This window comes from Dermacentor andersoni, chromosome 11 (assembly GCF_023375885.2).
Source record: "Dermacentor andersoni chromosome 11, qqDerAnde1_hic_scaffold, whole genome shotgun sequence".
NCBI classification, from domain to species: domain Eukaryota; kingdom Metazoa; phylum Arthropoda; class Arachnida; order Ixodida; family Ixodidae; genus Dermacentor; species Dermacentor andersoni.
Window position 1 is genome coordinate 105,772,346 of NC_092824.1, and position 13,393 is coordinate 105,785,738.

A 13,393-nucleotide genomic window follows, 5' to 3' on the forward strand; every position below is an offset into this window, starting at 1 on the left:
AATGTCGATCCTTCTACAGTTTATTTGTGTCTCCCAGCTAATTCGAACTCCCAAACAACGCCAGAAAAAACACGCGCCTATAATATTCTGGAGATCGTATTGAAAGCTCAAGAAGAAAGGACGATATATATATTTTCGGGCCGTGTGACAAGCGGAGGTGAGAGCTAATTACATCGGCAAGGAGGCAGCTGTCGTTTAGGTTTATGACTAAGGGAAACGAGCTCGGCCTAAGCTTATGTGGCGAGGCACCATCGAGAGAGATATTTCAGCTAGGAGTTTAAGAGAGACGATGCAGTAACCGATTAAAAATAAATAGAACAACGACCGAGCCGTCAGATGGAGAAATCGCATAAAAAGGTGAAGCGTGCAGACAGGACACAAGAGAAGTGGACAACACGAACGTTTCTTATGCGTGATGAATTCTTACCAACTAGCTCAGCTTTCTGTCATTCGGAGAAATCGCCACTGCTGACACCTACCTGCCTCGTCTCTGGTGTCATCGCGCCCAATTATTTTATGCATCCTACAGCCAACCTTAGCGACAGTCTTTGCTGTCACCTTGATGCCATAGCTCTAAATTAATAACACCGCAATGCTTGCCGTTTAGCGTTAGGCTTGTCCTCCCTGTTGACCAGCTCGAAAGTCCGCTGGTCCCTGCTTCTAGTCGGCGGAGGTGGAGCATAAGACGAGGCGGCCAGCCTGCGCTGAATCGGGGACTCGACCTTGGGCTCAGTTGCCGAGTCCTCGTGGGGTCTCCTCTCGTCAGATGTCGCGCTGTGTACACTGAACGGGGACGTGGCTCCGGTCTGCAGCGTTGCCTGGACACTGGGTTCCGTTCCTCGTGGGGACCTCGCTTTCGCCTCGCTGTGTCGGTCCGGTTACATGAACAAAGAATAGAAATCCAGTTACTGCACTCAGTCTCACTAACTCCATGCCCTGCAGCTAAGGCTGAGGCTCGTGTCAGCCAATCAGCAAAGCGAGAATCGGCTGCGTGTTCCCGAGAAGGGAGGAGGGTTCGCCTGTTGTGTGCTACTGATGATTCCGTGACGATTCCATTCAGTCGGTGTCGCGCGGATCGTCATCAGCGGCGGACAGCCGAAGAGTCCTTAATGTTCTGGTTCTCGTTTCTGATTGGCTGACCCGATCCATAGCTTGTCGCTTCGCTGCAAGTGGTGACGCCAAGTACGAATGGCAAACGGAAGAACAACCGAAAGCACTATTCTGTTGCTGGTCTAAGTAAACGGTCTTAAAAGGCGTCTAACGTGTCAACTGGGGTACATACGAGCCTTAATTGTTCAACTGCAGCTTTCACGTTCACAAATTTCACGTTCTTCAAGAGCAGGTGAGAAGACAAACTGCGTGTGAGCAATAGGCTCGAAAGCAAGCCGTCAAGTTCCAATTTCTTTTTATTCTTGTTCTTTAATCCTTTTTATGATGGTGAATATTGACTATATTTATGATGATGATTATCTACCCTATGCATTATACGGCCTGCCCAGCTCCATTTTGTTCTCTTAATGTCAACTAGAATGTCGGCTATCTCCGTTTGCTCCCTGATCCATTTTTCGTTCCATCGCTATTTGCGCGGTCCTTAACTTGTTCTCGGGCTTTTTTTCCCCATATGTTAGCACCGGTATAATGCAATGATTGCATACTTTTCTTTTCAACGACATTGGTGAGCTCCCAGTTACGATTTGGTAATGCCTGCCGTATGCAAATCCATGTCTGGGTGGTGGCGTGGGGCAGGGGTGGAACACATCTAATCCGAAAGTCGTAAGTTCAAATCCTCGTTCAGTCCACCACTTCTTCAGGCTAGAAGTTGCGTCAAACACCGGCAAAGAGAGAGAGAAAAAAAAAGATAGAAATGCCGCGATCCATTGGAGCCGTACTAGTCTAGATGCAACCAAATTAGGAAGGCCCACTAATCTCCAACAAAGACACTCCCTCACCTGAATAGGAATTAGCCTCCCTGGTGCAGTATTCAGCCACTACCTCCCTCATGACTCCTGCCACAGGTTTATCGTAGTCCCATCACTGTGCTGACGTGAAAGTAGCCTCGTCAAGAGCGTTGTTGAGCAAATCGCCGAGTACGTGGTGTTCAAAATGCTCTTCGTTCTTCTAAAGCCAGGTTATAAAGAACCTAGTTTGCCACTGCTGGTGGTACACAGCAGTACACGATATTCTAAACACAAGCGTGCTACTTGGTCGGATTAGTAGTCCGAAAGCCGTGTTTTTGGCACTTGGCCAGATTAGTAGCAAACCTAGAGGTTTCCACCGAGCGGTTCGTATTGCCCAGATGCATGAAGCGCCATTAAAATATGAATGCTTGAGCTGATAGTGTCGGGAGCCACCAGCACCAAGAATAGCCCCGTGATATAGTGCCTCCGTTTCACTTTTGGTATGCCTGACTGCGCGGTAAATAGGCTTCACCACAATGCGCTTTGTATGTTTCGCCGCGTAACATGGTTGTGGTGTGGCGAAGCTGACTATAGGGAACCGATGGATAGCATGCTCAGCCACTTGCTCATTGCCATGCGCTGACGAGTATGCAAGAACTCCAGTACAGCGCTTTGTGAAAGCGCGCGAAGTGAGCTAGCAATCACCGTTCCACAAATGGCTCAGTTCCTCTGCGACTTCACTACACGTTCCGAATACATGCCCGACTTTTCGGGGGCTTGAATATCTTCGAAGTGTCTTTCCAATCGAATACCAACCGATTTAAATCGAATATCCGAACTTTTCGCACAGCACTGCAATAAATAGATTTTCTATGTTTTTTTCCCACGTTGCACAAAGTCGCAGGGATAGCTTTAGTGCCTACGTGTTTACGTAAGACTTAGATACGAAGCAAGTTTGAGCAGCATGGTCGTCTGTGTGTATAGGCCGTACTCACGCTAACGCACTCAGCAACACAACCAATTGGTGGGCCAGTGCAGTGTGTACGAGATAGAAGCGTTACATATAAAATTTCGTGTGCTGCCAGTTATATGCGACGTATCATATATTAATATTTATTTATATTTATGTTATTCGTTGTATAATTATTTTAAAACGTTATATGCCAGCTCTCGCGGTTTTGTGAAAAGCTAAATCACTCACGAAATTTATATTTTAAGGTAATGTGGGCAGTAGGCAGGAAAATTTCGAAATGCCCGTGCCAATTGGGGGTTAAATCATGGTTTCCGGCCCGTTTAGAAGCGCTGTGTAAGACGCGTAAACGAAAATTACTAGAATGAAAAGCATGTATAGCATACCTGACTAACTCAAGCAGGTTAGGTGACAATTTCCTACCACCTCGTTTCAAAGGGGGATGCCAATAAATCCTCATGAACATCAAACTCCAGCGCTGGTTCGCCATTAAAAAAAAAAAGAAAAGAAAACATCTGCGCCATATGAAGTCCCCGTGTGCTACGGGTGCGAGGAAAAGTGCGATCACCTTGCGCCGCCTTTCCGCGCGCCCCGTGTTGTAGGTCACGTGACCATTGCAAGCGCACGCCTCCTATTCTGTCCCGGCCGTGGCTGCGAACGGCTGTACGCGCGGCTGAGCGCATGAGAAAGAGGAGGAGGAGAAACATTTATTTAAAAAGAAAAAAGAAAGGACCAGCAGCGCATGAGCGACCCGCGCGCCGTACCTTGGAGGTAACCTGCGGTAGGTGCAACGCTAAGGCGAGCTGAGATGCCTGATGTCTTTACACACGCTCTCTTCCCGCGCGCCTGTAGCGTTGAAGGTCACACAATCTTGTTTCCGAGGCACGGGAAAGCGAGAGGCGCGTTCGATCCCTTCTTCCGCGGAGCTGTCCAACATGCCGGCGTTGTGCTGGCGTGTTCACGGTCGTCGAGCAAGGTCTGTTACCCGCCGTGGTTGCTCAGTAGCTATGGTGTTGGGCTGCTGAGCACGAGGTCGCGGGATCGAATCCCGGCCACGGCGGCCGCATTTCGATGGGGGCGAAATGCGAAAACACCCGTGTACTTAGATTTAGGTGCACGTTAAAGAACCCCAGGTGGTCGAAATTTCCGGAGCCCTCCACTACGGCGTGCCTCATAATCAGAAAGTGGTTCTGGCACGTAAAACCCCACAATTTTCATTTTGAGCAAGATCTGTTCATGTTCGCCTGTGTGGCGCGTGACACCGTGCTTGTTTGTTTAATTATTAAGGGAATGTTTACTGCAATTTATACGGCCGATGAAACTACGAATCTTACTTCGTGTTATTGTCTAATACTCTCAGTGCTTCGCTTTTCGGGTAGAACCGCGACTTCTTACGCGCAAGCGTACTTATGCCCCGTCTGTGAAATCGGCGATATTGTGTTTGTCCCCGAGCGGGCAGCGAGCGCCGGAGGAGGAAGGCACCTGGAGGTGGAGAAGAGAATTGCGCGCCGGGGTATGCCAGGCGTCGCACCGTCGAGATCAGCGTAGCGTCCGCGTTCGCGCCCATTCCGTTTTTGCTTCGACGCCGCGGTGCTCCCTTTGCATGCTCGCACCGTCTCTTTTTTGCATGTGTAGCAATATGCGCTCAATGCGCTCGGCAAGGCAACGCCACCTATAACGAAGTCTAGGTGAAACAAGAGGTCACATTGGAGAGTTACACTAAGCAACCTATTCCTTGTATACTGTATTCCATTTATATATCGTACAAGCCTACAGTCAACAAACTCAAGCTCCATTGATAACAGAACCCGCACTGTATACAAAATTGGCAGCTGAGCGAACGGTGTATTCTATCGATAACAATATACACCTATTAATACTGGAAATTGAGGTATAGCTGGATTTGGCTCTTGGTAGCAAACAAAACTCGGCGCTCAGACGAAAAACAGTGATATGAGTGCACGTCACATTTTGTGCATGCTATGCACTCCTTTGTCCTTCATCTCATCTCCGAGCTTTGTTTGTTGCCGCGAGGGTGGAGTGTTCAAAAATGGAAGCGCGAATGGCAACGATCGTTTTTTGCGCGCAGTTACATGTAAGCGCGACTTGTAATCGCTCTGTAGCCAGTTCCTAAGCCCGAGTCCCAAGTTCTCGTTTTTTTTTTTCTGTTTGTGTTTGGAATGGCTAAAGCCACCGTTACAAACGCAGGCGAACCTGGAAATTAAACGATACGTTGGAGTAGCTCCTGAATTGTTGTCATTTCAACTTTTGAGCACTGTATAAACACAGAGTGTAAGAACTTCAAGGGCGTCCACGAGCCAATAGTTAAAGTTCCTTCCGATTTAGGTATATGGGAATGAGCAACGTAGGTTAACCTGCGCACTGCGTCTGTGTCGTGTGCACGGGTCGGGCTGGAGGTGGCTCCTCTCTCGCCACGTTCCTTCGCCATGGAGGCCGAGCTCGAGCCCTCGCTTTGGCCCGCGATCTTCTGACCCGGTGTGGGACGAATCCTGCTCTCCGAGCTCCGACTGCCACCTGCGAGAGGCGTACGTCCGAGTAGCTGAAGGCCAAGACGAACTTTCTTACTTTTCTTTCACAAGACGCTGTGACCTGGCTAATATGGTATATCTGATGTGGTCCACTCCAGCTGTGAAAACTGCCGCAAAACGTTTAAATTTTGTACATGGACGTGAGCCGCTAAAGTCTATTAAGCGATTTATTTCTTGGTTAATTGAAATTGGATTGATTGATTGATTGATTGATTGATTGATTGCCCGCTCAATCAACACAGGAACTGTGAGAGACGCCTTAGTGAAAGGCTACTGAGTATTTTGATCATCTAGGCTTTTAATTTGCGCTGATTGGAATATACCCGTAGCAGTCAGCAAAAGGACCGGCGATCTCGGCGTAAGCCGAAGTACGTAATACCTACCGAGTAATTCTATTCGCTCGCTGAAGTCTGTTCTCTGCGGAACGGATTACACTGTATGCTATGTCTGCTTACATTGGTGAGACAGTCCTCCTGACGTCCCAACGTAAAACAGCCTGTACTCTCTCTTACCTCCGTATTCAAAAATGCAACTTAAGTTGAAGCCCATGCTTGACTTGATTTAAGTGACGCCTGGCGTTGACGTGCCCAAAGACGCTCACTACGTTTCCTTTGGCGCGTTCACGATAGGCGTCATTTAGATCAAGTCAAGCATGGGCTTCAACTTAAGTTGCATTTTTGAATACGGGGGCTACTCTTCAAAACCCTGATTAGACGTGTCAGGGGCGGAGGCGAATGAAATTGATGAATATGTTCAGACACCACCATGAGTGGCATTCATTCAGATCATCATCATCATCATCATAATCATCTATTATTATTATTATTATTATTATTATTATTATTATTATTATTATTGTTATTATTTAGTGCAAGGTGATGTCATGGGGATTCTTTCGAAGCGCTGCTGGGAGGAAGCCGCTCTTCCGTGTTGTGCGCACTCAGGAAAACGCGATTGCCTGGTGCAACCGAAGATCCTAACTGTGGTGTTTCCTGGGAGCGGTGCTGGCTGTGACAATGACGATAATATCTCCTTTGAAACGTGGGCGGCGACCAATAGCCGCCTACCAACTGGCGCTCGAACAGAACCAGCGCCATCTAGCAGAGCCCGCCTGGGAGGAGCGTGTCGAACGAATCATGGCCTCCGAGATTAACGGAGGCTATGGTCGAAGGAACAGTTGCATTGGATGCCATGTTTGGAGTAAGCGCGCTCTTGGTTCATCTACTGCTATCTGTGTCCGCGACGAAATAAAGGTTCTAGGTGTGCCACCGTGACCTCTGCCGAGATCCTTCAAAACTACGCTGCGGTAAAAGGTCAGCGCGATCAACTAAAGCGAAGTATAAGCGCCGGATTTTTTGATATCCTGATTTTTTGCACACACTCCATCGTTCGACCTGCCGGCTGCAGCGTCACCTTCTAAAGAATCAATATTTTACGGACACCAATATTTCGGCCGCTATTGCGGGAATATTTCCTGAATAAACTTCGCGGAAATTTCTGACAGTGCCTGTTCCTCCTACAAACCGAGTCGGAAACCTGTTTTAAATAAACCGTCGACATCTAGAGTAATAAAACACTTGTTAGTAGACCTCTTTTTTTTTTTTTTTTTTGCTTCGACAGTAGTATTTTCATGGCTAATGTTGGCAGGTCTGCTTTTCATTGGCACATCTTGCGCTTACTACCGAATCGCTACCGCTTACTACCGAATATTGAGGCACGACTTTTATTGTTGCTTATTTTCGCAGTGACATTCTACCATACCCACCCGTCTGATCGCTGCTCGGCTCCACGGCAGGTTCCTCTCCGGAGATTCCGTGAGCAGGTTTGACCTTCGACTTGTCTCCCTCTCGCGGTATGTACGGTATGCCCAACTGCGACAGACGCCGCGGCAGCCACTGGTCGCTGGGCACCTTGACGGCAGGCTTGCATTCGGCTGCCTGGTCAGCAGCATCCGAGACCACGAGCCATTCGGGCGTGGTGTCCGCGACCGGTGCCGAGACCACCGGAGGCATGCGAGTGGTGTCCTCTTGCGCTGCCTCTGGGGCGGGTGTAGACGAAAGCCCGTTTGTCGCTGTGGGCGAATTCCTTTCGTCGCCTTTACTTCTACGTACACTAAACCTTGCTGCATACCGTGTGTTTCAGTGACGACCGGCAGTGTCCAGTTACCGAAAAGAGGGCCTTGGAGACAAAAAAACGTTGCATTTAAAAGGTTTGTTCGATTCAGAAAAAAGGTGCACGGCACCACAAACGAAAAGGTGCAGGGGGTGCCAGTTATGGTGTGCCGGGCTGCGCCCACTCGCTGCAGGGTTCAAGGGTGCACTGCGCCGCGGCGGCACCTTGCCTTGCACCCCGTCCAATCGTGCGCGGGGGTGCAGGGTGCACCGCTGTACCGAGGGGGAATCGAAGGCCTAGGTGCAGCGCACCGTGAATAGGTGCAGAGAAACTTGGCTGAATCGAATAGACCTAAAGCGAAGCTTTCTTTGCCTACGTCAACATCTCGCCGAGTAAACTAGACCGATCCCGGAGGCAGTGTGATAGTAAACTTGGCCGATCCCGGAGGCAGTGTGATAGCAAACTCGGCCGATCCCGGAGGCAGTGTGATAGTAAACGTCGCCGATCCCGGAGTCAATGTGATAGCAAACTAGACAGATCCGGGTGTGCGTGTAAGCAAAGGTAAGCGACTTGGCGGCCCGGTGCTGGTACCAGCACGAGATATGTTCCTCGCGGGTGTACATTCCCAGAACGGTAGTTAGACTATCTTCATCTCTACGATAAATAGCGGCGTCATCAGCGTAAGCTGTGACTTTAACCGACCAATTATGCGGTAATTGAAGCTCTAACACACAGCTTTTTATTACTATTTGTAACTAAAGAAAGGTTCTATCGCTAGCACAAAAAACAAGGAAAGCGGTTAGTCCTTCCGCACGGCCTTGCGAAACCTGAAAAGTCGCGACTACTTACTGTTTCATGGTTAGATCACCAACGATATCGTTATGTAGCTCCATTATCAGATACGCAAATGGTATGGGAAATCTAAATGCTAACAAAGCTGCGAATATGTATGTATGTTCTTCCCTATAAAATCCTTTGGTTGGTCAAGAGAGCTTAACCAACCCATTTTCTTGCCTTGCGGGAGTATATTCTATTAGATCCCTAACGTTCGGACATTTATACAGGAAACAGTATATGATTGCTGATAATCAGCTGATAATCAACTGATAATCAGTGCCTGGCGAATTTATGGGATGCCAGATGATGGCCTTAACGAGGGTGGCAATGTGGGCGTGTTGGTTTATGGTCACGGAACGGCATGGCGAGCGGCACAGTGAAAACGAAGAAACGAGGCACGGACACTTGTGTCTGTGTTTCCTTTCTTGTGTGCTTGATTTGCTGGGCTACACTATGGTGGCTAGAAGGGGCAGTGTGACGGGCGGGAGCCGGCGGGGCGCACAGAGGTGCGATGAAAGTTGTAGATGGCGCTGCTTGCAGCTGGTGTGCAGCTTTCGCGGCTTTTGAAGGGGTGCGGTGCATGGCAGCTAGCACGCGCGCCGCGTTCACATTGCGTCGCATTTGAATGTAATGCGCGATTCAAACATCACGAACTGCTAGCAGCTCAGAGATGCATCATTGAGAAGGGTGACACTTCTTCGGAAAGCAGAGAATGGAAAGATGCGTTAATTGCAACACTGGGACGCGCAGCAGCTGTTTAGCCATGCGATTTAAAAAAAAAAAAGTAGGACGATCACATTTGAAGGCCGCCCTGGACGAATTGGTTTTTACTAAAACGATTGGTGTTAACGCTAGCGAACGTGGTCCGTGAACACAAAGAACCCGAAACGCCGACTTTCAACTTTTGTCATTCGGTTATCTGTCGCAAATATAGCCAGTGGGCGCAGAGAAAAATCGTACACGCAAACAGACAAAAACAACGCTGTGGCTCCGCGCAATAAGCCGGGGAATAATATCACCGCGTCGTTCAGTTCACTATCCGCGTCCGCATGCACCAGCAACATGCCCTTTAAAAAGCTCTGGCTTTGAAAAAAAAAAAAAAAGGAAGAAGAAGAAGAATTAGGTACATATGTGGGCGCTTTGGCGAACCTCAAAATGCTATAAATATTTTCCATCACTGCTTTTCTTGTACAGTTCCACAAGACGAGAGGAAACACTTTATTTCATAGTACAGTAATCCACATGCATACATTAGACCAAGCCTAGCAGTAGGTTCTATTTCACTCTCCTTAACTTCAAATGTTCCTAGCGCTTCCTTTGAAGAGCTTTGTCATTGTGCAAATATTTTGTGAAAAGGAGAAGCCTAGTTAACACCACAAACTGGATAATTTTTGCAGTGAGCTCTGCGAAGGAGCTCGCATCCGAATTGGCGATGTGTTGAACTAATCTAGAACTAACTGCATAAAATCATGCGCACTGAAAGCACAAACCTTGTCTGTTGAAAAAAAAAAAATAATGTGAATGCATCCTCTAGCACTTTAGTGAGCACGGCTGACTCCTCTCCAGGGTACAGCAGGCCTCCCCCGTCAAATTTTTTGCGTGAGCACGCTGTCTGCATTGCATTCAGCTGCTTTTCCGGTGACTGTGAGGCCAGAAGCACAGTGTTGGCAAGAAAGTTTGCCACTAAACTAAACTGTACAAAACACGTCCCTTCTTTCGACGCCATGAGTGCACTCCGCGTTATCTAGTACGTAACACAGGGACAGCACAATATCACGCAGTACCAGGCCCTAAAAGTAATCACAGTGGCACATGCGTTACGCTTCCCAGCTTCCCAGTGATCACACTCGACGTGCAAATACGCCACGGTCTACACGCCTACGCGTGCCCGACAGACTTCGCTGGCGCTTCACTGGCAGGGGCGGCGCCGCGCCGCGGCTTGCCCTCGCACACTAGCGCGCTTCAGCGCCCCTAGCGGCGCCGGGAAATTTCATCGCTCATCGCGCCTTTCCCTCGCAGGGCGCAGATACGCCGCCCGTCACACTGCCCTCTTCTGGCAGCCATAGCTACACTTCATACCATTCCACGACTGCCTCAAGGCCGTCATGTGCTAGGTAGCAAAATTATCCTCCCTCGTTTTGAGCGACTGTGGAAAAAGTGTGTGAACGTATAACTCACATTACAAATCACTGCACACCTTTTCAAAATATGATATTCAAAAGTAGAAAGTATTTCGTTTGATAAAGCACAAATCATGTTTTTATGCGAATTTTACCTGCGATATGGCGTGTCAAGCTAATCGGGAAGCACATCCTGTGGCGTCCGTGTCACATGCACCATAGGTCACTTCCGGTGCCAAAAATAGCCGTTATGGGCAGCTCTGGCCAGAGCAGGAGGCCGTTTTACCGGTCTAGTGAAGTTATACTTGGCTTTTGGCGTACCCGCTGGCGCCACGATATCGGCGCATGTGCATACTACAAGACCATAGAATGGCTCTCACGTTTACGATAGAGCGCAGTCCAACCTTCGCATTGCCGGCCATCGCCCATGTTTACAACCTCCGCAACTGCACTGGTTGCTTAATGAGATTTGACGATATATTTATTTTACCGCCGCAAATTTCTTCTCTAAATTTGCGATTTCGCGAGAACTAGGTTTGCAACGAAGGTTTTCTTTGTGATATATTTGCCGACGCCCACCAACCACATGAAAACGAGCGACTGACGAAAAGGCCAAAGCAAAAATCCGGATTGGTGACGCTCGCAGCTTCCCACTTCAGCAGAGGGCGAAGCTCGCGCTGGCCCCTCCTCCCCCCCCCCCCCCCCCCCCCGCTTTCCCGACTTTACCTTTGAGACCCGGCCTCACAACGAGGTGTCCACTCAAGTGGACTTAAGTGCGACTTGACCGCGCGTGCTGTCGTTGTAAAAAAACGTCAGGCTATCTTTGAGATAAAAGCTCGTAGTTGCCAGCTGAAATATTTCATTGGCATGAGAACCGACCTCGCGACTGCTAAAAAATTTGCCATAGACGTTCAGATTTCATCAGAGAACCGGTGTAACAAAGGAGGTCTGTAAGTATAGTGGTCAGAGTTGATTTAATAAGCTTTTCGTTTCAAAGCTCCACGCCCAGTCAGCCCGGGTAGAGGGGAGTGCCGGTCTCAATGTATCGGATGATGTTGGGTTGATGCGTACATGTAAGCTCTGGGACGCCGCACCTCCGGGTGCCAAGTCCTCTTCCCATCTGACAACGGCACCCAACGTCCGGCTTCGGTGTTGCACCTCTAAGCACGAGGTCGTGGGATCGCATCCCGGCCGCAAAATGTCCATGTACCGTCCATTCGGTGCTCGGTAAAGAACACCCAGGGGTGTTAATATTCGGATTCAACCACTACGGCATGCCTCATAGTCATATCGTTGTTTTGGCATGTAAAACACCAAACTCTAATCTAATTTGTGCGGCGAAATGAAACATCTTAAACACGCAATAACTGAGAAGGAAGCGCTTTTATATTCTGTGTTATAGCCTCGTGTCCCTTCTTGTGAGCCGTAATCATAGACGTAATCCGAGACGTAACCCGAGAGAATTGCATCAAGGGTCACCTGTGGCCGGCGTCTTCGCATCGCGGTTCTTGGACAGTGATGTGAGCGCGGTCTCGTACGAGCTCGTGGTCAGTGACATCTCGGGAGGGTCCTGCTTCCTCATGTTTGATTTTTCGCGCAGAAGCCGTTGTCCTGTCTCGATGACTGCTCCCAGGGACAGTGCTTGCTTGCCCGCTCGTTCCTCGAATATGGGCACTGCGTTCGAGCAGCTTTTGAACGTGAGCACGTGACAGGATACGCTCGAGCACACGCGGATCTTCATGGTGACACTGATTATGGTGACCTCCAAAAAATGGTACAAACACTGCGTGGCACAGGCCAAGAACAGGGTGGTTCGAAAATTCGAAAATTGAAAAAAGAAATATGGTCTAGTAAAGCGTTGTACAGCAGTCAAAAGAGACAGAGTGAAGTTAGATAATAATAATTAAAGAAAAGCTAAGGATCGTAGTAAAAGGCACATCACAGATCTTGAACTCAATTTTTTCTCGTTTTCATATCTGAATTTTGTAAGCTGATAAAGGAAACGTAAATCGGGGAAATATTGTAGTGAATATTAATATAGCAAAACATTACCATGATAATGTATTTCTTGTCGCAGAGGTAATCATGCACGGCTGGGCAAATTTCCATGCCGCTGTAGCCTGACACCGATGCTCCAAGTTGAGCACGACAGTACTACATGAGCTAAGCTCAAGATTACCAGGTGAAACCTTCAGATGTCGTTTTCGTTGAGGGCAAAACCGCAGGAAAGGTGCTTTCGTGTTACTTAAATAACGCATTTTGCTCATGACAGAGGGGTTTTAAATGTCTAAGCATTTCTGTGCCTACTTAACGAGAAAATTACCCGTCATGTAAGACAGTGAATGCCTCATACCTCCTTAAGCAATGGCTCATACCCCCGTAAGCAAGCGGAAAATGCACTGGCTAATACCCAAGTAAGGCAGAGGCTACCGTAGTCACCCGTAAAGTCACCCGTAAAACACACTCAACAGCATGCGTTTCGATAAACAAGCTCAAAACAAGCGTCCGAACCATCAATAAAGCATTACATACCACCCCTCAGCAAATCTAGTAGTGGTTTTGCAACAGCTTCGCTAAATTAACCCTAATTTACCTTAACTTTTAACTAAAGGGCGTAGGTTCGGCTCCTACCAAAGGGGGATGGTTCGAGTGCCTAACTATATCTTAATTAACTGTGGCTAATTAACTTCACCTCAATAATTATGTCACTGTTTATTCATCAGCCTAAACCTCAGTTTCGGTATAAAAGAAAAAAAAATGGTAGGCGACCTTAATCGTTGACTTCAGTGTCTCTTAGTGGCACTCGCACCTGGGCGTTAGTGTTGTTTAGGTTAAGCAAACGAACGTCTTTCCCATGGCACGATATGCGGGCGAGGAGGAAGCGCAGCGCGCTCCACCTCCTGGTGG

At 48.4% G+C, this 13,393-nt stretch overlaps 2 protein-coding genes across 2 annotated transcripts in view; one reads left to right on the forward strand and one right to left on the reverse strand.

Moving 5' to 3' along the window:
* LOC126539016 (uncharacterized) overlaps nucleotides 1-13,393 on the forward strand; it is a 52,293-nt gene that overhangs the window by 14,346 nt on the left and 24,554 nt on the right. The window contains exon 2 of the mRNA XM_050185703.3: nucleotides 7,163-7,239. The gene's annotated coding sequence lies outside the window, so the exon portion shown is untranslated. The remainder of the gene's footprint in view (nucleotides 1-7,162; nucleotides 7,240-13,393) is intronic.
* On the reverse strand, nucleotides 490-7,576 carry LOC126539013 (uncharacterized). The gene is made up of 3 exons (XM_050185701.3): nucleotides 7,183-7,576; nucleotides 5,244-5,403; nucleotides 490-864 (listed from the first exon to the last, which is right to left on the reverse strand). The coding sequence occupies exons 1-3, from the start codon at nucleotides 7,427-7,429 to the stop codon at nucleotides 579-581; spliced, it is 693 nt and encodes a 230-aa protein (XP_050041658.2). The 5' UTR covers nucleotides 7,430-7,576; the 3' UTR covers nucleotides 490-578.